This window comes from Barbatula barbatula (assembly GCF_947034865.1).
Source record: "Barbatula barbatula genome assembly, chromosome: 25".
In the NCBI taxonomy this organism is placed as follows: domain Eukaryota; kingdom Metazoa; phylum Chordata; class Actinopteri; order Cypriniformes; family Nemacheilidae; genus Barbatula; species Barbatula barbatula.
In genome coordinates this window covers 16,012,597-16,038,343 of record NC_136788.1, presented here as the reverse complement: position 1 = coordinate 16,038,343, position 25,747 = coordinate 16,012,597, and the positions used below count along the sequence as shown (strand labels likewise).

Below are 25,747 nucleotides of genomic sequence, written 5' to 3'. Positions count from 1 at the left end.
CAGATACCTCTTATCAGGGGGGGTTTCTTGACTGGGCGGTACTTCCTGTAGGTCTGGCAGATTGGCAAAGTCGTCCTGCTCAGCCAATCCGATGGCAAGAGAGAGAACCACCATTTTCCCTTCCCTTCACCAAGAAAACATACAAAACACAGACGGAGAGCAGTGAAGCGCAGGGAGGAAGGAGAGATAAGAGGGAACAAACAGAGAGACAGATTGTTAGTAGGCAGCAGACATTATGAAGTGCACGTTGAGTTAGAATATCACCCCTCTACCTCAGACTCTCTGCTCGAATAGTGTCGATCCGGTTCGCGTACGATTTTCTTTGTATTCAGTGTGAACATGTTGAGGCAAAAATGCACTAGGGATGCACTCGCTTTTAAACATGATTTTAAACGCGACAGACTACACGCACATTTGTTTTGGTATCTTCTAGGGCTGAACGAATCAGGATTAAAATTACGGTTTAAACAACGACATAATCGCCCAAAAAGCCTCAATGACAGCTGTCCATTTGCCTTTATTTCTGTGCGTTTCAGCAGTGTGTTTGGGCACCAAGTACAGTGCCGAAACAATGATAAGTGTCCTTTGATTTAGTTTTTCTGGACAACATAATTTGTATCTTTTGTTTAGTTTTGGATGTTTCTAGAAAGAGTATGGCATGCGGCTGCTTTACAGAACGTTATAAAACATTTCAAGCTTCAATACAAAACCTATTCATCGAAAATAATAACCGCAATTGCGATATGAGGTAAATAATTGACAATTATGATTTTTGTCATATTCGTGATGCCCAGTATCTTAATGGGGACTTGCCATAGTCCGTCTTTTAGCATTTTCATATAAGCACCATTAGTACGTTTAATAATCAATATCTCTCATAGTACGCCTACAATGTACAGTAGGTGTTCTCAGGTGTAACTATGCTTGTGGGGAGGTTTGGTACACACACAATCAAACCCAGTCTCACACACAAAATCACAGTCTCACACACACACATTGATTTACTGTCTTTATCAATCGATACATTGTCTGACTCCCGCTGCCACCTGTCTCACTCTCTCTATTGGTGTTTTATCGCCCTCTCTCTCTCTCTCTCTCTCTCTCTCTCTCTCTCTGCAGCCTTAATTGAGGCCCGTTGGAGAGATCTGGACTAATTGTTTCTATTTGAGATCGGAGTGTGTGTGAGGTGTCAGAACAGAGCCGCTGCTTTCTGGGTCACTGCACAGCCTCTATCTCCTCTCCTTACATTCTTCATTTCTCTTTCTCTCTCCTAATAAATCCCCGTCATCTATGAGTCGGCACCCCTGTAATATCCTGCTATTCTCACCTCTTAAAAAGCTTTCGTCTCCTGTTTTCCTGTGTGTTTTTCTCAGTGCTCCTCTTAAAGGGACAGTTCGGCAAAGAATGAAAATACACTTTCAAACTCTTAGAAATGTTAAAGAATGTCTATTCCGTTAAATACTAATCTCTCCTACCCTACACATCATCATAAAGTATTATAATCTCTCGCTCCTAATTTCTTCTCTTTTCTCGTAATAATACTCTTCCCCCGAACCCCTCTCGAATTCTCTTCGATCTCTCTCTCGCATGCGTTTCTTTATATTCTCTTGGGCTTTCCTCCATTTTGGCACACTCCGGCTATTTTTACCTTTCTGAATTTAATGGCTGTAAAAAATAGCTACCGGCTGGTGTATCTACACACACACACAACAGGAATCATTTCTGTCAAAGCAATAAAAAAAGGCCCTTTTCCAGAGAGCCGGATTAATAAATGTTCAATGATCGCAAGACCGATGATAACACACCAACAACCTTCCAATTGTACCATCCCGCCTGCTTCCCTCTCTCTCTCTCTCCTTTCAACTTTTACGTTCTTTTCATCTCTCTCATTTTCAAGGCCCTGTGTCTCTGACATTGAGCGGCATTTAATTATTCCAGATTACACCGAATGCTATACTATTATACTAGCTGGACAGTTTACAGTATGCAAATTTAAGATTGCATGGAATGCCCAGAAGACTTAATGTATATCATGTGCCAAAAGTGCATCCCACAATGCATCGTGTTTGACTTGACCTTGACCTGATAGCATGCAATTAAAATGTTTTACATACTGCATTGAGATATACAATTATTTTCAAAGTAGAACGCACTATGCTAGTATTCAATTTCAAATATAGCCCACGTTTCACATAAAACGCCTTCTTTCTTTCTTTCTCTCTTTCGCTCTACTCTTTCCCACTCTTCACTTCTGTCCAGTGGTAGCAATCCATTTTGAAAGTAATGATTCAGAGGACAGAAAATCAATGCTTCAGGGTTAACATGAATCTGTAACCAGAGTCTAACTTTAACACCTGCCTCTGTGCAGAAGCACACAAACATCTGATTCACTTTAATCCACACCTTAACAAACAACACAACAGATGAACCATAAAAACACATTCTGTCATTGTTTACTCACTGTCATGTTGTTCCAAACCTGTATGACTTTTCTTCTTCTTTGCATGAGTCTAAGGTTCATGCAGTTTGTCTCTGTAGTTCTTGAGGTGCCAATACTTTTGTTCTATGACAAACACAACAGCATGATGACATTTTCGTGTTTCATGGAACAACGTGCCACAGGCTTGGAACAACACGAAACACTGAAACAGAAAGTTAACTTTGATTTTTGGGTGAACTGGTCTTTTAATCTGGAAAATGAAAGGACAGGTTAAACTACTTTTTTATATTAAAGTGAATCTGAATAACCAGTATGTAAAAATTGCATAGCAGAGGACGGACTGCAATAATAGTGTTCCTATTCAGCTACCTTACTGAAGACCCATCAATGTGTCAACACACCTAGATATTTATCAATGAATCGCTGTGTTTAAATGACAGCCCTTTTCTCTCACAGACCCCGTTCAGGAAAGCATCTATTATAATTCAATTAAATACGTCACAACACAGCCAAATGTCACACACGCCGCACAGAGGCAGCCTTACAAATTCAACCATGTTACATCACTTGAAAACCATGAAATCCATCAATCACGCCGATTTGCTGCATGTTCGCATGCGGATCATCTTAGGAAATTAGATGATGTTCCGTGGTGTTAATTGTTTGTCATTTTAGCCGAGACCTGCCACCCTTCCTCTGCAGGTCAACGCTAGCAGGCGGAGTGATTTACAGAGAAAGTTAAACGCTATTATATGAAACCAGCCAAAAAGTCTATTGAAGACCTGTGGCCTCTGTCATCCTGCCATTACGTGTGGCGCGCTGCTGATAGCAGAGAATCCTGTGCGCTCAATAAGTCACGGCTATTCTCTGAGCTCCAGGGCGAAGCGTTTAGCTGCTTCACCAAATAAACGCAATGTTTAAAAACCAAAGGCTAAACATAACGTAAGTAGAGTAAATAAAGACTGCTCACCCGAAAAATGGAAATTCTGTCATACGCTCACCCTCCTGTTGTTCCAGACCTGTATGACTTTCATCACAAAGCCGATATTTTAAGGACGCTTACGGTGTTCTCTTCCATATAATGAAAGTAGGACCAGAAGCTGTCAAGCTTCAGAAACCAACTTATTTTAAGACCCTTTTATGGTATACTATGGTGTTCTTGTAGCTTAACTGGTAGATCATTGCATTAGCAGCGCCAAGGATACCCAGGGAACACACAAACACAAAAGAAGATATTTTAAAGAACGTTGGTAGCCGAGCAACGGCGGTACCCATTCACCTCTATTTTATAGACACTAAACTAATGCAAGCGAATGGGAACCGCCGGTGTTAGGTTATCATCTTTCTTCAAAATACCTTCTTTTGTGTTCTGCGGTCATAAAGAAAGTCAAGCAGGTTTTAAATGACAGGAGGATGATTAAATGATGACATAAGTTTGATTTTTGGGTGCACTGTCACTTTTTTCACACAGAGGAATGCATCCAACAAAAAAATGCAAATATTCATCAACACACACACACACACACTCATGCCCAAACATACTATATTCTGGCACACACCCATAATGTACATCCTGGTACCATATCTCCAGCGGTCCCATGAGGTCCCATAGTCTAACACATAAAACAGCTGAGACAGGCAGTACGAGAGGCAATATTCAGCTGCAATGAATCCCATATAAAACGGTACGTCAGAAAACAGCAGATCAGTGCAGAGCGCTGAGGGAGGGGGGTGATATCCTGCTGCTGGGCTGAAATATAGTGTGACAGAATGAACGAGAGTCTGACATCGGCTGGAGAGAGACGAGAGAAGAAAGAGACAGAGGTCCGGGAGGAGGACAGAGCAGAAAGAGGCATTAAGATCATTTTTACCAGTTAAAGAGCTAGGACAGTGTTCATAAAATATTTCAGACAGAGAAAACTGATTCTAGGTTTGTGTAGTTTGAGATATTTAACAAGAACGAACATCCTTTACTCATCATATGTTGTTCTAAACCAATATGACTTATTTTCTTTCTTCTGCCAAACATGATGCAAATATGATGTGAGTCGAATGTCGGCCTTTAGGTGCTCTGTGCTATGTTACGTCATAAAAAAAGGTCCATGGCATTCTTTTAAATATATTTGTTTCACATAAGGCAGAAAGTATTATGACAATATTACAGTAGATTAATACAAGTTATAGATCACATAAAATCAAGCTAGGAATACAGTACATACAGGCATGCACAAATCACACCCCACACATTAAATGACTTACAGGAAAGATTTAACATCCAGGCCTCGTTTCTTTATCTGACCCATCATGTGATCCACGCTACCAGGGTTCCCCCGTTCGCCTCGCCCCCCGGGACCGCCTGTCCTATACCGTGAAGCTCCGCCATCTGCTTGTGTGCCAGTCCCACCTCCAGGCCCGCCCCCTCCCCCGGGCCCCGTGCCCCCACCCGCACCACTGCCCGGCTGGGTGTGTAGCTGACCCAGACTCTGGGAAATGGGCGGCCCGATGTCCAAGCTCGGGGCCTGGGCCTGAATCAACGGTTGCTGGAGGCTCTGTTGCCGCAACAACGTGCGGGGCCGCGGCGTCGCTCCTGCTGGAATGGGGTCCAAGGTTGCAGCCAAGGAGAGGCCGTGATCGGCTAAACTGTGGGGGCAGAGCAGGAGGGTGGACAGTGAACGAGAGGAAGACGGGGGAAAGTGACAGATGGAGGGGCGAGGAAGAAGGAGGAGCGAAGGTGGGACGAGAACAAAAGGGCGGGAGGAGCGTTTGGAGGAAGATTTGGATGGGGTTTGAGGAGGGGCAGGAGATGGAGAGTTACAAAGATGCAGAGAAGACGACAAGTTAAAGTCGGAATCCAGATGCAGGAGGGGAAGGAAAGGTGCAGAGATGGAGGAGAGGTTCAGAGAAGAATGGGGACAGAATGAAACAGACAGAGATGAAAGAGACAATGAAAAGAAATCGTCAATGGAGGTGTCTCCGGGTATTGAGGAGGAATGTGGAGAAGTTGGAGGAGGAGGGCGAGATGTGGGCGGGGAGAGGAGGACAAGGAGAAAAAAGGAGAGAAGAGTCAAACAGAGACAGTAACCACCGTAGCACAGGTAGCAGAAGAGACCAGAGCCGCCCTGGTCCGAATGCGTCTGCAGGTGTGCGTGTGCATGCGTATGTCCGTTCCCTGCCCGAGTGAGACTGCCTTGAGCGGACGGCGAGCGATGAGCACGCGTCTGGGAGGCGTGTGTGGCCTGCTTACGACCCCCTGCTGTGCGTGACTGACACGATCGCGACGTGTGTCCAGATCGTCCGGAACGCCCATGCGTGTGCCGTGGCGTGTGCGTTGTCAGTCGCCCACCACCTGTTCTTCCAGGAGACTGTTTTTTGATCTGTTGCGAGCCTCCCATCTTGGTCCCTCGCCTCTACACTAGTCTGTTGTTCAGTTTTACGTCCACACGCATCCCTCGCTTTTGCGTCTCAATTTGACCGACGTTTCTTGCAACTGTGGTTTTAAGTAACACCACGACCCCCTGCGTTCCCTCAACAGCCAACCAACTACGACGTCTTTGTTCGTCACTCATGTCCTCTATTCCCTTCGTGATTATATTTCTTTCTTTCTCTCATTAGCCCCGTTTCACTCTTGATAAATTTAAAAACTGTGTCAAATTCACCTCTGAAACTTGAGCTTGATTTTCACCTGAGCTGCAAGCATGACTCATTCTTCACACCCATAAACACTTCCCTGATGTTGCCCACCTGGTCTGATCTCAGGCGTCTGTAAACATTTTAAAGAAAGCCATTAAATAGGGAAGCAATTCAGAGGAATTCAGGAGCCGAATGTATTAACAGAAGGTTATGGGCCATAAACCTCTGAAATGTTCATACATACACAGCAGTCACATGTTAAAGTCAACATGAAACTGAATTTATACTTATGTAATGTTCTGTGTTTCTAATTGACGTAAAATAAAAAGCAGGACTTGATTGTAAACTTTTGATTTAAAATGAACAAATAGCTCAAAAGGAAGGACTAACAATTTAATTAGAAATCATATTTTTTTGGAATAAAATGCACATGCGCCCACAAGAACCAAAGTAAATAGGTAAATTGTGATTTCACGTTGACCCTAAAACACCGGCACTGGTTTAGCTGGAAAAGGGTCACAAGTAGTTGGAGGAAAAACATAAGTGAGAGAATGTTAAATGTAGCCAAGAAAGAGAAGAAGAGAGAGACAGGAAAAGAGGGGCGTGAGACACAAACACAAGAGACACACACATATAACTGCCTTAAAATAGAATCCAATTACTGACGGAGAAAAGCGGAGGGCGTGCTGTGAGAGAGAAAACGAGAAGATCGAGGACCAGGGAAGGAGTGTGAGAAGAGAGATGTGAGACAGAGAATATGTGAAATGGTGGAAGAGAGAAGGTGTTAGCTGAGGGTGTGAAGAAAACTTAAATTGAGCCCCCCCCGTGTGCATGTGTGCGCAACACCCGCAGCTTGCCGATGTCATTCTGCTCTACACACAAACTGAAGACACGTCGCTCTAATACAGCTGTCTTTTGTTCTCTCATGTATTCTACTTTAAAGTTATGTGGGTTCCCTGACTAAAATCCTAAATGTCTTAATAGTGCATATAAACATCCCTGATTGTCTTTGTCAGCATCAAATGTAAGTTTAAATCATTTTTCAACTGCATCATATAGTCAAATCATTGATGATATCAAACCGCTGTTTTACCCGTCAAGTCTTGATTTTATGATGCTGTGAAGTCCGGTTTGTGATAATATTAGTCATGTCAGCTAAATTGTTTTTTATAAACTGCATGTTTTTCATTTAACATCTGGGACTCTTAGCTCAAATTATACAAAAATACATTCTGAATGTATAACCTGTATAACAATCTTCCGTCCACAGAATCGTGCACAAAAGACCAGCATTACGCACTAAAGTAAACAGTGCCAATTTCATTTCGTGTCGACATCGAGCTCAAATCAATATTTCATATCCATTTGTGTTTTCTTATTTGCTAAGTACCCGCATAATAAGCAGGGTAATGTACAGTCAGCCGGTCATTACTGAAAAAATAAACCCCTTCTGGGCGAAGCGAAACCTCTCTGATTCTCTTCTGGCTTTATCATTATTGCCTCTAATGTATCGTGTTTGCAGGATGAATCAGGTGCATGAAATCACCGGCTTTTTGGAATCATAGCTTTGGCTGTTATGTTTTATAATGGACTAAGTTGAGCCATTGCCATATCTCTGCTTTTTTACGTGTTAGTATACATGTGTGAGTCAGTGATTCAACAACTATTTTTAGACTGCAGGGCGGCCTGGAGTCTCAGCATAGCACAGACCCACACATAGGCATTTTTAACTTTCTTAAAAATCTCTCTCATACACACAAACAGCTCTCGCTATTTCTGTCTCTTTCCCCGAGGGTTTGACTCACTTGCCGTTTTTGAAGTCTCCGGAATGCAGGGAGCTTTGCACTGTCTGCCACCTGCCAGCTTTACCGCCACCCGCCACCGCGTTCCTCAGGCTATCGCTACACGACGACCCCCCTCCATCCCCGAGTCCACCCCCAGCGGCTCCTTTCTGGCCCCCGGGGACTGTCCCACTGACGGGTCGGCCAGGAGGAGAGCAGGGGAGATGGATAGAGGAAGGAAGAGGAGGAAAGGACAGACATTTGGGAGAGAAAAATAGTTACAGGTTTGGATAAATAATCATTTGTATAATGAGCGTACGTGTGTGTGTGACTAAACAGGAAGTGACTAATACTAATGCTCTATGGGCGGGCCATTACAGAACGTCCTGTGAACTGTGAAAAGATGTAAGGCTCTCTTTTTTGGTAATACAGTAAAAGAGAGCTCAACCTGCAGGGGGCCTAGCAGAGACGATTTTCTTTTTGGCAACGAACAGTGAGGTTTTATCTGGTATTGTGAGTAATTCTTTTCAGCGTGTGATGTGTTCTCAGCTTACATAAAAATGGATATACCACAAGTATGATGCTCAAAATAACCACATTTGCACCCCCAGCGACAAGCATTGCATTATTGACACCAAAAAGTGCAGAGTTCATGTAGACATGACAAGGGTTATTTTTATAGGACACATTACAATCGGTCTTCAGTTCGTAAACCCGATAAAGGTCACCATGCAAGTGTGAAGGGAATCGATAAACACTATTCAGACATTCACGATACGACATCGACACTAACAACAACAGCAGGATAAGAGCAAAACGAGGTTTGAAGTAATAAGGCTGACAACTGCAGATTGACACAAAACCAGAATTCACAACCGATGACATCACAGCCAAGAGGAAAGGGCTGTGATGTCTTTAACTTTGTCGCAAAGAACAAATGTCAACCAGGATGCGAAATGCATCGATATAAACAAAACTAATGCAATTTGAATCGATCTGTCGGCTCACTTCACAGGCAAATCAGAAACGCGTCCAATGGATCTCACAAAGCATCTCTCTCCTCTCAGCATCGACTGCTAGAGTCAAGGTTATGAAGTCTAATTGAAGGTTAAATGCGATGGTTTTTTTAATGCGACGTTCAAAGCGTCTGTTTCAAGACATGCAGTGAAACAGTCATCAGTCGATTTTGCTTGAATCTGCAGCTGTCATCTCATACAAGTTTGGGCAGCTATCTGCATATACCCCACCGTTTTAATCCAACATCTCCAGAGCGGCGCTATTTAACAACCACTGTCCGTCCAGACAGAAGGGAGGAAAATCGAAATCACCTGAGCCACCATGGCTAAAACGTTTATTTAATGTTTAATTAATCAGCCCATCTGAACCCCGTTTCTGGCCTGAAAGTCAAAGGGCTAAATATGATGGACAAGCACGTTTAAAGCATATCTTTCTATTTGGACGGGTCTTAGGCACTCAGAGCTGTAGCTAAAGGCGTGTTGGATTAGGTAGGTTGGGGTTTACCGTACAGACGCTGCAGTGGAACAGAGGCTGGAAGAATCAGAAGTGCTAAAGGGACACATTTAAAATGAGCCAGATAAAGGTGAAAGGCAGATACTGTAGCATTAGGGCTGCACAATTCATTGAAAGAAAAACAATCTATATCACAATACGGCTCTCAAACCGCGAAGGATTTGGTTAAATTGAATGTAGAGTTAACATCCGCTACTACACATACTTATGCAATGTTTTCCATGAGTATACAATATATTATATTTATAAAGTTTTCCATTAAAACATTCATCCTTAATGTGATCTTTATTACAAGTGAAATGAATACCAAAATACACTTCCATATAGACTAAGCAACACAATTGTAAGAAGTTAAATGTGTAAATTAAATCAATATTTTATATATTTTTTTAAGTGATTTAATCGATTTAAAAAAAAACAATATATATATATATATATAAATTAAATATCTAAATAAATAAAAAGGTTCAAATCTGAACAAAAATACACTTTCTTTAGACTAATCTAAGCAACAAAAACGTGAGAAGGTAAATGTGTAAAAGTTTGCCTCTTAAATTATTTAAGTTAAATCACTATTTTATTTTTTGTATATAAATATAAAAATTTAAATTTGATATAAATATGTACATGTATATTTATATAAATATGAATTGAAATACATAAATATTACATTTATGAATGATCTAAGTCATCACAATGCGATTTATTTTGCTAACTGAAAGTATCTCTCAATGTGTAAATACAATCACAATAAAATTAAAATTGTCACCAATTTCAATTAAATGAAAGTGCTTTAAAACATCCTCAATATGATTGATCAAATCGTGCAGCCCTAAATGGCAAAACAACACATTTTAATACCGACATGTCAAACATACAGAAACGGGGGTTACCACATCACAATCTGACTGTAACGGTCAACCCTCAACGTACGAAAACGAGGGTTAGCAATAACAGGGAGCACTGAAGGTTTTTTGTTCGTTTGTGTACATGTTTACAATGTTGCTGTCGTTCGCTGGATACTGAAGCAGGAGGGTTGTCCGTCTCCATGGTTACACCCCATGGGGTGGGCAGGGAGGGGAAAGGTTAAAGGTTGCTAGGAAGAGACAGGCAGGGCTGTAGGGAGCGAGGGACATTTCGCATTGGGTTATTTTTGTGTAAAATTATACAGATTCTAGGCATAATTCAGAAATAACGGAAGGACATTCATTGACTCATATTATGGAATATGAATAGCGGTACTATATATAGAATGTACATGGTCCAAGATTTCAAACTATAGACCACATCACATTCTCATCCATGTTCTTGGGTTTTTTACTTTGTGTTGTAGTTTAAAGCCTCCTCATTATTACAGCCCTGCCAGGAATAATGGTTTTTATGGGTAACGGTTTGGTATTGGTTGGAATGGGGTTTGGGGTAGGTATGGGTTCAGATGAGAGTGGGAAATAACGGGTTTTAATAACGGTAAGATTGTGTAGAGCTTGTGTTGGATGAGGTTAATCTCAGTAAGCATGCAGAGGCCAACAGAAAATCATCAATTACAATTCACAAAATGTTCTGTAATTGAGTGGAATGACGTACAAAAGGTATGGATGGGGTAGCTTAGGAATGGATTGTGTTAAATAAAGGTATGGAAGGGGTTAGGCTGGATGAGGGTGTGTGTATGGGATGTGTCGGGAAGGGAATGGATGATGCAGGGTTGGGTTTGGTTGGGGGTTGTGTCTCTTACCAGCTTGACCATAGACTCACTTGAGTGTGAGGCGAGGGTCTCCATATGGGGCATAAGGAGAAATGTTTAGTACAAACTCCTTGGGCGGGTATGAGCTCCAGCGCTGCTGTACTGAACTGTTGTCATTGTTATTCCAAAAGTCTCTGTCTAGATCACTAAAGACCACAGAGAGACACACATACACATCAGTGGATCAAAGCAGGTCATCTATAAAAAAAAGAATCATCCATCCAGAGGTCATAGGTCCTCATATTTCTATATCCAACAGTGGGTGCTCGCTAGATATGTTTTCCACAGAGCGCCCGGTGCAGGGAGGCGAGGCAGAGAAAAGGAGGTGGTAAAAATTAGGAAGGTTTCATTCACCATTCATAAGCAGTGAAGCTGAAAAGAGGACTTTTATGATCAAACGGGGAACTCAGAACAGACCCAAAGCAGGAATAAGCAAGGTTATACCTGTACATTTCTTAATGTTACGTTTGAAAGAAAAAGAGAAAGACAGGAAGCTGTAAAATACAGATAACATTATTATATAACAGATGCCACCTTTGGCGACAAACCAATAATGACCGTTTTGCTTGAGAAATGAAATATTTGCAAAACAGCAAAAAGGAAATAAGACCATTGAAAACTTTTAAAGGGTGAAGAGCAGAGGTAAAACAAATGTGAGGGTTTAGCAGGTAGGCGGCATGTGAGACGAACACAACCTGGGAAGAGTTATTCAGAGAAAACAGTTGCACAAGTTATTTCAACAACACCTTCAGAAAAAAATTCATTTGCACATCTACGAGCAAAGTAAGAAAAGTCAAAGTACAGATACAAAAAACACAAGCTCCTGCAAGCGTAGAGCATTCATTAGTCCAAATCAACAGATGTAATATCACAAACCACAATACAAGAGATACATCAAACCAACCAAGAACAAGTATCTCATAAACAAGAAACATGCAAAACTCAAAACTGAAGACACTCCACAATCGAAACTTGCCGTCTCGCGACATCCCACTGAGCTCTCTGCAACTACAAAGATTCCCTCATTCTCTCTCTCATACACACTTCATACTTACTATCAGTCAGAGAGCCGGAATCGCTCTGAGCGGCTGCTGGACGTGAACAGCCGGGAGCGACGCTCTCATTATGAATGGCCGTTCGCATTTTCAAAAGTATAGACTGCTAAACTTCGGTGAATTCAACAGTAATAAGGACTTTGAAAACATCCGGGATGACACACATGCAACGTTTTCTGAGCTCAGATCATGACCAAACGATCTTAACGAAATGAAATTCCCTGCACCTACTTGATGGCTTTTTTTTCTCCTCGTCCTTTTCCTGAATCAGGAGACCCCACGGACTCGACGCCTGGTTTATTCCTCTTGCCCTGGGAAAACAAACAAACAACAAAACGGAAAGGCAAAGGTTATTCCCAATCTCTCAATTGATCCAGGGTACGTCACTAGTACGTCTACTATTATGTTCAAGCCTTCCTTTCCTCCTCTCCTCCCTGATCCTTCGTTCTGATTGCTCAAATCACACGGTCCGTCCTAAGTCATCTCCATAGTAATTAAACCACACACAAGCCTCATATTTACATGGAAATAGCCAATTTAGCTTTCCACAGCGTTTCACGCCAACAGAGAGAGAGAGAGAGAGAGAGCGAGCGAGCGCATGTGGGTGAGAAGGAAAGACAGAATGACAGGACGTGTCGTCTGAGGAGAAGGTGGTGTGGTGCAAACCCTCCATACAAGTCACTGCTGTCCGCCTCTCTGCTCTTATAAAGAACACATTGACACGGCCCTGGGATCAATTTTAGATTTAAGGAGATCACTGGTACATATATTGTGTTAAATAATGGCCAAGATATGTACATTCTGGGCAAAAGTGGTCCCCGGAGGACACACAGCCGCGGAGATCATTCCAAATTGAATCAGTTAATCATCATTTTTAGATGTATTGATGTCGTTCCAGTCCATTGTTGAATTTCAACAAAATCAAACCTCAGGAGTGACATAAAGTCATCCAACAGCGATGTAAAAGACTGACGGCATGACAAAACACTTGAGAACTGTAATAAAAATCCAGGTTATCACATTACATTTTTATTTTACTTTTCTAAATACATGTACAAATAATACTGTTGGATTTCTTTAATAAATATCAACTTATTTCTTTGCAGTATTTGCAGTATTTCGTATATTATAGCATTTTCACCTGCTTCTCCAGTTTTCATTTTCTACAAATAAATGTAAAAAGAAACAATATTTTTGTTTCAAATTTGGGAGAAATGTTGCTTGTAGTTCACAGAATGAAACTCAAATTCTACCTAAACACATACCTATGAGTAGTGCAATCAGAAAAACATATTAGGTTTTATTGTAATATAAAGACATGCATAGATTAACAAAAGGCTCATAGATAATAAAGCAAGTCGACTATTGTCTATTGGCTTTTGACAACAGCAGTCATTCTCCTTGGCCTTGAGGGTCTATACATTTTGCCCATGTTGTATTTAATGTTTTGCCAATATATGTATCTACTGTATATAAAATATATTTAAATAGAGATTTTTCAACTTTTCATCAGCACTAGCCAACTCCCAGAATACCCAAGAAACCACCCAGAATGAACATTTGTAACCATCCAATAAAACATATACACTACCTTTGAGATCTCTCTTCAAATTAACAAAATAAAATAATAAAAAAACAACCTTCAGGCAACTCTTTGACAAACTTTCACTGTTTGCTTGACTAGACTACTAAGCATGTAACTTAAAGACTTAAAGATAGCACTGATACACAAAATGGAAAGAGCGAATGGAAAATCTGCTTGGACAAAGCAGCACATACTCCACTCAGCCACCATCCATCTGTGTGAAGTGGTTACCGTGGAGACGGCCCAAGCATAGTTAAAAACTCCTCACAGCGAGATCTGTCCCAGGGCTCTCACTGTCTCATTCCATCTCATCTCTTTTCTCCCATCGGCTATCATCCGGGCAGGCGCGCTGCCTCTCTCGCTGGCTCCTGCTCAGCTAGTTCAGCCTGTCTCGTCTCTGAGCGTGTGTTAGGGTGTATCAGAGAGAGCAGGAATATCATGAGCTCTACACAACAAAGGGGGACGGGAGTTTTAAACATGCTGCCTTGTTGTGTTCGGTGATTGGATGGAAGGTTGTCCCGGATACACAAAGCTCCCGGAGCAAGGGCAAAAAATGCATTCACTCTGTAGGTTCACTCTGGTTTTATGATAGTATACACGCAGAGGTGCGTTACCTGAGTTTAACTGCTCACATACAGGTACACAACCAATAATACTCGTTAAAACTTTAAGAGTTTAATTTAAGTATCAACTTAGTCTGAGGTTTTTTTCCTAAAATGAGAAACAAAAATAGAAACAATTGTAAGACAATTATTAAAACACTACGGAGGTGTAAAATGAATGTAGATTGCAGAGGTAAAATAATCTGGATTTGGATCAATTTGATGAGAAGTTCGTATCGAGATCTGATTGCAGACGAGACAAATCTGAGCTCGGTTTGAGACATCGATGACATATTTACTGAAACTTTAATGACAGAGACATTTGTGAGACTCTTTTTCTCGGGAAACAAACATGAGATTTAAGCAAAAGTTTTACTTCGCTCTCCATTGAATCTCATTGATGTCTCTCTGAGATTTTTCTTTTTTGTGGGCAGTACAACATGCAGTGAAATGCTTGGTACGGATCTCCACACAGACACCACTTAAATATAATTATTTTAATCACAAATAAAATAAAAAAACTTTAGATTCAAAATCTCAAGAATTACAATAAAATAAGGAGGAAGAAAGTTTTCAAAAAAACACTGTATTTATAATATTCAAAATGTCACAATCTATTTGTTTTGCTTCACCTTTTTTGGCTGAAATCAGCAATCCCCTCTTATTTCTTTTAGTTCTCTCGTCGTCCAAATGTGTTGTAGAGAACACATTCTCAAAGTATAAAAATCCCACATTTATTTTCTTACCAAAGAAGCATTCACAGAAATGAAATGAATGTTGTTTTCTATCGACTATCAGCTTAAGCTGATTTACTACGGTAAAATGAAGTAAAGTCTGGTAACTGTTAGACCAACTTCCCCAGTTTTTGTAAACCATCAAAAGTTGGTCTTAATCCAGATTGAATGTCCATTTTTCAAACATCTCAATACAAAATCATCATGACTGTGACTGAGAGACTGATTTAAACGAAAAAGGACGGTCCAAGATTCATAGAGCCACACGCTCATGAGTCAGTCAGCCAGAGGGGACAACCGTACAACACACACACATTGACGTTGTTTTGAAGGAAACCTGATTTCTGCAGTGTGCCATTATTACCTTCAAAGATGTGTTTAAGGGAAGTTTTGTCAGATTTGACAAACTCCTCGGAAATGTACAAACAAGCCTACAAGTGATGTAAGTGCCAAAGGTCTCACAAATCAACAAACAACCAACAAAATGACACAAAAACTCCCTGTCTACACAACATTGTATTAAGGAAAAACAAGCCAGAACAGTTATGAACCCGTGTCATGTATCTTCTCTAAATTAAACAAAAAAAGTAACAATTTAGCACGTGATACATCATTTAACTGTAGAAGCTTGAAGACAACCTGTAACAAAAGTAACAACAAGCAGTTTCGTCTTCTAACTCAAAGCTTGAAAAATATGTATATTTATATGTACATAAATACATTATATACAAGCATGGCATGAGATGCTAACACCATTGTACAATTTCAACACAATCGTACCGGTGTGGTTTCTCTGTGACTCACACAGACACTGAATGTGAGGAGAAGCTCAGAGCACATTGAAATCAATACTGTGCGTTTATTAATCGCGGCTCTTAACACACTATTAAAGAAGGTTATCCAGCACATGTGAAGAGAGAGAGACATGCGCGGTGATCCATGAAACACATGTATAAATTCATGACTAAACAGCGATGTGCCCTTAAAGGCTGCTTACACATGCAACTCAATACATGTGAGAGGTTATGTCACAGTTTATATTCAGCGTGACCTTGATGTGTCACAAACATGAATGTGTTCATACTTGTGGATAAGCAAACACACACTGACTATACTGCGTTTAGATCATCAAAATATTAGAGAATTTCCATTTATGCTACGGCAAAAAAAATAAACGCATGCATTTAAAATATATTGTAACCTTAGTAGACATAGTAATATCGTGCCACTTTGATATATGACATGATGCATGACCTTGGCGCTTTAAGAAACTTCAGCGTCAAATGAAAAACATGATATAACACCAAATCCACAAAAATGACAGCTATTCAAGTCTAATAATGTTTCACTTTAGACAAACAAAAAAGTCTAAATTCAAATGTATTTCTACAGCACTTTCACAATTTGTTGCAAAGTCAATTTTTTAATGCTTTTTTAAAAAAAATTATTCGAAGGATTTTTATAACATTTACTGAAACATTTGAATAAACAACCAAACATGCATTTGTCCACCCGTCCAAATGACTGCAACTACTTTCGGTAAACGAAACATTCAGCTGTGCATAATGTGCGATTTGTATAAACACACACACACACACACAGTGTACTTACACGCTGCAGTTTCTGGGTAAGTAGAGTAGTCTCAGCTTTTGACAGTCAAGAATAAGCTATCAAAGAAAACTCATCTATCATTCAGCTGGATCATGAAATTTTCAGGAAGAGAGCGTGAGACAAAACAGAGAGGGGGGGCTGGAGGAGGCGGGGTTTGAAATAGAAGTCGACGATAAAAGTGAGACGGAAGACGTGGATGCTGATGATGGAGACGAGAGAAGAAAGCGACAGCTCGCCAACTGTGAAGCTCAGAGGGGATGTGAGTGACAACCATTCCCTGGGGTCCGTATTGAAAACGGGGCGCCATTGGTGGGTGTGTGACGTGCAGGAAAGAGGAAAAGAGAGAAATGTGCATTCATGAGCATGACTCGCTCTGAGCAAAGGCACACACACACACACACACAGCTAAAGGCAAAGACATCAGAGAAAGGCTTCAGTCCAACAGACACAAACATGCCTCTCTCTCTCTCTGGCTCTCTCTCTCTCTTTATGAAGTGCTCCATCTATGGCTGGAAAGCTCAAAAGAGCAACTCTCTCTGATGTGAATTCCTTCATATATTCTTCTTCTCTGGGCTCATCTGTTTGTGCTCTCCAGCTGTATTCATCTCACTCCAGCTTGGCCTTCAAACTCTCTCTCTCTCTCTCTCTCTCTCTCTCTCTCTCTCACACACTTACACGCTCTCTTGATTTTTCTCTATTTCAAAGTATTTAATCTGCATTGTTTTATACACAATACTGCAACAGAATGGTTTATAACAGAATGGCTGAGAGCAGTCAATGATATAGAATAATAATAGTTATTATTACACGGCTCGTTGGAATGCTTGATTCTGATTGGCCAGTTGCGACATTTGCAGGTTCGTTATTCCCCGACAACAAGCGCTCAAAACTAATAACACACGGTAAATGCTGCATATCATTTTGACAGGTACAGTTTAATATAACACAAAATATAAAAATAAACATGTCTTTAAAATAACATATGTGACAATATATTTACAAATCCGTGACATTTAAACGCCGTTTCTCACCTTAGAACCAAAAGTAAACGGCTTTTCCTCACGGAAGGTCTGCATTCGGTAAAAATGAGTGAATCAAATATTTCATATTCAATTTTTTTCTCCTGTGACAAGGGCTTATTTCTGCAATAACAACCGGCTGCCTGTACATTATCCCATAGAATACATTTACATTTAGGCATTTGGCAGATGCTTTTATCCAAAGCGACTTACATTGCATTATCCTATACATTTTACATAGGTATCTGCAATCCCAAAAATAGTTAAAAACTGTACAAAATAGTAAAAAACTGAATTTAATAGAAATTATTCTGAAAACAATAGAACAGAATAGAATATTGTCTTGGGTTACCATAGCAGTCTTTTGTCCTATACTATGGGAGTCAATGGTGACCCAAAATGGCTTATACAAACTTTCATTAAAATATCTTCATTTGTGTTCAGCAACACAAAGAAATGTATAAAAGGTTTGTAAAAAAATGAAGGGTGAGCTTAAAATCATTTTTAACTAAACTAGTCCTTTAAATAAATTCAGCATCATCCTTTTCAAAGAAGATATAATCAACAAATATGAATTGAGCCGCAATAGATGCATAACTGCTCCCCCGCAGTCGCACCTGCACCTTTAATCTTCTCTCCATTTTATGCTTTTGTCCTCAAACTCTTGCTTTTCAAGGATGCTGTTCACATTCAACTTCTCTCAAAATTAGCATATGTTCATTAGTTGATGATAACTCAAGAAAAGAGTGTCAGAGTCTATTTCTAAAACGCAAAGACTTCAGACGTTATCTGCCTGCATTGTAATCAGATGTTTAGATGTACGGGTAACAGATTTTTAGTCAAAAGCCGCACCTGGAGGTCTAAAAAACTCAATGGAGGGTGTCTGAGACCGGCTCAGCGTGCAGCTGTCACATGAGCGCCACAACTCCTCCCGTGTCTTAACTCAACTGATGTTGTTCTAGTAATGAGGTTATAAAAGTGCTTGTTCTAAACATTTCAATAAAGTTTTCCCAAAGGTTTCCATGTTATTAACACTAAGACGTTGTAAATACACCCAAGTGTAGTCAATTAAAAAGAAAGAGGGTGAAAGTGCAATTGGAGCACTGATGTTTTTTCTTTGTATTGATGTCACCTGTCAACCTCGAAATTCGATTTCATCACAATTCCACAACATATCGGTTCTTCCTTAATATACCGAAGTAAAGCTTTCTCTGTTACATGAAAAAGTGTCGAACGTAACAATAGGTCTTCTCCCACGCCAGGACAAGATGTTATTAGCACAGACACACACAGCTTCTCAACCGACTTCATTAAGGATTTATAACCTCACGAAATCCAGTCATCACACAGGGGGACGGTAAAGTCTCGTACGAGCGTAAAAAAAGAGCGATTTTCTCCCGGAGGAAACCAACTAAATTCCCAAAACAAAACGTGAAAGGATAAATACAAAGAGGTTTTTATTTCTTTGGAATAACACACAAAAAATCATGCATAATAAGACGAGGAACGCGTAGGGAAGGGAATAGAGGCAATTTGTTTTTCTACACAAATAGAAGTGCCTAAATATATTGTGAAAATGTTGAGTTATTGTTATGCCCACCAGACAATGCGAGTAAAGTGGGGCAATAAAATCTCCGCTCCTATCTGGGTTAGTAATGGTGTCAGAAAAGGAGAAATTTTGTCGCCAGTCTTGTTCAATCTCTATATGGATGATTTATCTAAATCCTTGAAAGCAAAACGGGTTGTATGATTGGGAATATTTGAGTGAATCACATCATGTATGCAGACGATCTTGTTGTGTTCAGTCTTCGGCAGCTCTTGAACATATGTTCTGTTCATTTCTTTGAATATTATACTATATACAGTATAATGGTATTGTGATTTGAAGAACTAAGAAGGAAAAGAGTTTACATTTCTCAGTTTTCACAGTGTCTGATGAGAATCTAATGGTGGGAGAGAAATGTTATTATCTTGGGCATTTTATTACTGAGCATTTGACAGATGATGATGATATAGAGAGGCAACGTTGAATGATTTATATAAAGGCTAACGTACTTATACATAAGTTTGATTTCTGTTTAAATGAAGTGAAAATATCATTGTTTAAAGCATATTGGATGCAATTGTATACCGGTCACTTGTGGTCAAAGTTTAGTGCCGAAAGCTTGCAAAGCCTCCAAGAAGCCTATAATGATGTGTTTTGTTTGTGGGACTACAAGTAAATACTTTTCAGGCTGTTTTACGAAATCTTATGTATACTTTTATCTCTTGTATACATTTATCTCTTTTGTATCTTAATTGTTCCACCTAAAACAAATAGGAAGATCTGCTTAAGTCTAATCTGCATCTCAGATGTTTCACCTGAGAAAAAGAGTCCGAAATCTCACAAATGGCTCAAACTGAAGTCAATATTCCAAAAGTCAATATTATTGAAGATCTCAATATGAACGAATTTCTGGTCAAATTGACTCAATTCCAGATAATTTTTCATGCTACATTCATTGTACACCTCCACACTCCACATTTTTATTTTGAGACTGAGATGAGGAATGCAACACAACTGAGAAATCTTCTCCTGAACGATGAAAAAGCATCATCTTAACAACATAACATTCTTCTGGGCATGTTTAATGCAGTAGATCAAAAACAAGAATGATAAAATATACAGGAAACGTCTGAATATTGGCTCTCTCCGTTGTCCTGTTTGCCCTTGGACGAGCGGAGGATGATGTATCTATATCTCTATCCTGTCTGAAAATCCGCCCAGAGTAAAGATGCAACCCGATTCCTCCACGCGGGCAGAAATCCCATCCACCCAGCAGACCTACAGATTCGCCCCAGTCATTTTTTCATATTTCCATCAATGCCCTATCTCTTCCCTGTGAAGGTCAGAGGTCGCGTGCGCTGATGGAAAGTCGTTCTCACCCCTAGCGGCAGAGCCCTAGTCCTACATCAAGTGATGTGGCTTAAAGAATGATCCAGGAGAGAAGGTCAACCAATCGCTCAAACTTTGCCTATTTGCCTTTATCGACCTCCAGAGATTTTAATTCATCGTATGCGTTTGAAAAGTGTTGAAATTTAACTCATTACGTGAGAAGGATGGTTGAGTTTTCATTTAGCGAATGTCATGAAATACAAAATATATCTAAAAGTGAACTCATAATTCTCAGTCACCTCTATTATACACGAGCACCTTTCGATGAATGATTTTAAAGTGGACTCGATTTGATTTTATTGCTTTTTTATTGACTTGGAATGGGCTCGACCTCAGCATTGACTGCCTCTGCTCCAAACCCATATGCATTAACATGGTGAAAACCTCTTTATTTAAAAATACACACTCACATGAATATGCACATGTATTTCTTCTGTGACTTTTCTTTTAAATCTAATAAATACTCTTAAAGGAAAACTTACCAATGAATGAAAGTTTTTGAAATTCTTTCATCATTCATTCACCATCATGTCATTTTAAACCTGTATGACTTTCTTTCTCTTGCAGAACACAACAGAGGATGTGATGAAAACATTGGTAGCCAAACAATATTGAACCCCATTGGCTTCCATTGTATGAACACAAAACCACATTTCTCAAAATATCTTCTTTTGTGTTACGCAAAAAAATATTGTTATTTACAGGTTTTGAACCACATGAGGGTGAATAAATGAACAACATTTAGGTTTTTTGGTGAACTAACCCTTTGATATTAATATCAATAAATGCTCAATATTGAAGAATGGTTAAGAATATTTTACTGAATTCAATATCAAGTCATATGTACAGGTGGATTTCAAGCATCTACGAATGCAAGTCAAAGACTAAATGTTTATACAGATGTATAGACACCATAATGCCTGTTTTCCAGGGGTCGCCAGGGTGTTGCTAAGGTGTTCTGAACAGTTGTTTGCACGTTGCTGCTTGGTTGTGTGCACGTAACTCACCAGCTTCCGTTGACACCATCCACAGACGCCGCAGAGAGCCACCAGCCATACGCCACACACCGTCACAGCCAATGACACCAACAGCACGGTCAAAGAGATCGAGCCTGTAACACACACACGCGCAAGCGGGGTTAATATCCGAGCAATCTGACATTTACTCTGAAGAGTTTATAAAGTCTCAAGTTGAATCAATATCTCTCACGATAGGGGAATAAATGTGACTGGAGAACAAATGAGCAAAAAGGATAAAAAGACACTTACAGAGAGCCATAGAGAAAGAGAGAGAAAGAATTGTGAATCTTGAGATAAAGAGAGAAGGAAGAGAGTGAAGGAGAGAGAAAAACGAGAGCACTTGTAAAATTAAACTTTTAGTTTTCACGTAAGTGCATCACAGGTGCTACTGTTTGTCCGACACGTTGCAAGCAGGCAGACCTTGACATGCGTTCTCATAAACCCACACCCGAAACAGCGTTTCCCACCTGTGTCATTAAACCAGATCATGCAGGTAACTATTAACATGCCAATCTTACTGTAACTCAACTGTAACCGTTTCTATGCTTTGACAGTAGACAACCTGTAAAAGCGCACCCTCCGGTGATGCATTCATCATGAAATGCAACAGCGCGTTAAATCGAGCCTGTGTAACCGGAACCGTGCACGCTCACATGCTTTCGTACAGTATGAAATGTTTGTTTCAATGCAACAGCGCATGAAATCGAGCCTGTGTCACCGGAACCGTGCACGCTCACATGCTTACGTCCAGTATGAAATGTTTGTTCAATGCAACAGCGCATTAAATCAAGCCTGTGTCACCGGAAACGCACGCTCACATGCTTACGTACAGTATGAAATGTTTGTTCAATGCAACAGCGCATTAAATCAAGCCTGTGTCACCGGAAGCGTGCACGCTCACATGCTTTCGTACAGTATGAAATGTTTGTTTCAATGCAACAGCGCATGAAATCGAGCCTGTGTCACCGGAACCGTGAACGCTAACATGCTTATGTACAGTATGAAATGTTTGTTCAATGCAACAGCGCATTTAATCAAGCCTGTGTCACCGGAAGCGTGCACGCTCACATGCTTAAGTACAGTATGAAATGTTTGTTCAATGCAACAGCGCATTAAATCAAGCCTGTGTGACCGGAACCGTGCACGCTCACATGCTTTCGTACAGTATGAAATGTTTGTTCAATGCAACAGCGCATTAAATCAAGCCTGTGTCACCGGAAGCGTGCACGCTCACATGCTTATGTACAGTATGAAATGTTTGTTCAATGCAACAGCGCATTAAATCAAGCCTGTGTCACCGGAACCGTGCATGCTCACATGCTTATGTACAGTATGAAATGTTTGTTTCAATGCAACAGCGCATGAAATCGAGTCTGTGTCACCGGAAGCGTGCATGCTCACATGCTTATGTACAGTATGAAATGTTTGTTCAATGCAACAGCGCATTAAATCAAGCCTGTGTCACCGGAACCGTGCACGCTCACATGCTTATGTACAGTATGAAATGTTTGTTCAATGCAACAGCGCATTAAATCAAGCCTGTGTCACCGGAACCGTGCATGCTCACATGCTTATGTACAGTATGAAATGTTTGTTTCAATGCAACAGCGCATGAAATCGAGTCTGTGTCACCGGAAGCGTGCACGCTCACATGCTTACGTACAGTATGAAATGTTTGTTTCAATGCAACAGCGCATTAAATCAAGCCTGTGTCACCGGAACCGTGCACGCTCACATGCTTACGTACAGTATGAAATGTTTGTTTCAATGCAACAGCGCATTAAATCAAGCCTGTGTCACCGGAAGCGTGCATATTCACATGCTTATGTACAGTATGAAATGTTTGTTTCAATGCAACAGCGCATTAAATCAAGCCTGTGTCACCGGAACCGTGCACGCTCACATGCTTTCGTACAGTATGAAATGTTTGTTCAATGCAACAGCGCATTAAATCAAGCCTGTGTCACCGGAAGCGTGCATATTCACATGCTTATGTACAGTATGAAATGTTTGTTCAATGCAACAGCGCATTAAATCAAGCCTGTGTCACTGGAAGCGTGCATGCTCACATGCTTATGTACAGTATGAAATGTTTGTTTCAATGCAACAGCGCATTAAATCAAGCCTGTGTCACCGGAACCGTGCATGCTCACATGCTTATGTACAGTATGAAATGTTTGTTCAATGCAACAGCGCATTAAATCAAGCCTGTGTCACCGGAAGCGTGCACGCTCACATGCTTACGTACAGTATGAAATGTTTGTTTCAATGCAACAGCGCATTAAATCAAGCCTGTGTCACCGGAACCGTGCATGCTCACATGCTTACGTACAGTATGAAATGTTTGTTTCAATGCAACAGCGCATTAAATCAAGCCTGTGTCACCGGAAGCGTGCACGCTCACATGCTTACGTACAGTATGAAATGTTTGTTCAATGCAACAGCGCATTAAATCAAGCCTGTGTCACCGGAAGCGTGCATATTCACATGCTTATGTACAGTATGAAATGTTTGTTCAATGCAACAGCGCATTAAATCAAGCCTGTGTCACCGGAAGCGTGCATATTCACATGCTTATGTACAGTATGAAATGTTTGTTCAATGCAACAGTGCATTAAATCAAGCCTGTGTGACCGGAATCCGTGCACGCTCACATGCTTTCGTACAGTATGAAATGTTTGTTTAATGCAACAGCGCATGAAATCGAGTCTGTGTCACCGGAAGCGTGCATATTCACATGCTTATGTACATTATGAAATGTTTGTTCAATGCAACAGCGCATGAAATCGAGTCTGTGTCACCGGAAGCGTGCATGCTCACATGCTTTCGTACAGTATGAAATGTTTGTTCAATGCAACAGCGCATTAAATCAAGCCTGTGTGACCGGAATCCGTGCACGCTCACATGCTTACGTACAGTATGAAATGTTTGTTCAATGCAACAGTGCATTAAATCAAGCCTGTGTGACCGGAATCCGTGCACGCTCACATGCTTTCGTACAGTATGAAATGTTTGTTCAATGCAACAGTGCATTAAATCAAGCCTGTGTGACCGGAATCCGTGCACGCTCACATGCTTTCGTACAGTATGAAATGTTTGTTCAATGCAACAGCATCACTGGTGTTAAACCCTACTTCAGTGTAAGGGAACTCATATGTGTGTGAGCTGACAGCACATGATGAATGGATCATCTACTGATGGAGGTGTGGGCTGAGACGGAGGGATGGACGGATGAACGCTTGAGTAGAGAAACAAACAGTTAAGATCCATCCTGGGAGCTCAGACAACATGTTATACTCATGCAGTCAGTGTGTGTGTGTGTGTGTGTGTGTGTAGGTTTGTATATTTGTAAAAGAAAAATTGTCTTAAATTGTTCTCACAAATAGAAAGAATACTGTGTATTCATTATAATAATAACAATAATTATAAATGTCATGATAAAGTTTTTTTAAAAGTGAAGTGTATAATTAAAGCCCCACTGAACAAAATTCCGAAAATAATTTCTGTTCTTTGTTAAACTTGTATCTGGATTGCTTCTGTTCTCTGATTGGACAATCAAATATAGCCCCGCCCCATGTGCACATGATTGGTTGAGCCAACGTTTTCAAATCTGAAGACAGACAGACATGTTGAACTGAGATACAAGAAAGTATTTAGAGATGCAACAATACAAAATGTCTTTGCCGATTCTGAAGATGAAATATTTCTTAACTTTCTGAATGTTATTAATTCATATAATGACTAATAACATTTCAAATCAAACTGGTGATTTTTCTTAGCATTTTCTATAAACATAGCACAAATTTATCTGCCCTCATCATTGGCTGTTTTTTAACTAACAATTTTTCTTAAAAAGCATATACCGACTGATACCGATTATTGCCCGATATATCGGTGCGTCTCTAATTTTTATTTAAAAAATGCAAAACACATCGTCGAACAAAACCTGTAAAAAAACTCACAAAGAAAAGCTTTGTTGCGTGTTAGCCTCTGGACTTGTGAGGGATTCATTCTCCCACCAGTTGTTGTGCACACTTGATAGATAACAGCACAGCTGGGTGCAGA

General features: G+C 40.3%; 1 protein-coding gene across 1 annotated transcript in view; it reads right to left on the bottom strand.

The window, feature by feature from the left end:
• Positions 1-25,747, bottom strand: part of syt7a (synaptotagmin VIIa) — a 68,691-nt gene that overhangs the window by 17,732 nt on the left and 25,212 nt on the right. Inside the window, exons 2-6 of the mRNA XM_079450739.1 lie at positions 21,671-21,774; positions 12,409-12,488; positions 11,134-11,268; positions 4,700-5,080; positions 8-124 (exon numbers count right to left, since the gene is read on the bottom strand). Of these exons, the coding sequence (XP_079306865.1) occupies positions 8-124; positions 4,700-5,080; positions 11,134-11,268; positions 12,409-12,488; positions 21,671-21,774 (817 nt within the window). The remainder of the gene's footprint in view (positions 1-7; positions 125-4,699; positions 5,081-11,133; positions 11,269-12,408; positions 12,489-21,670; positions 21,775-25,747) is intronic.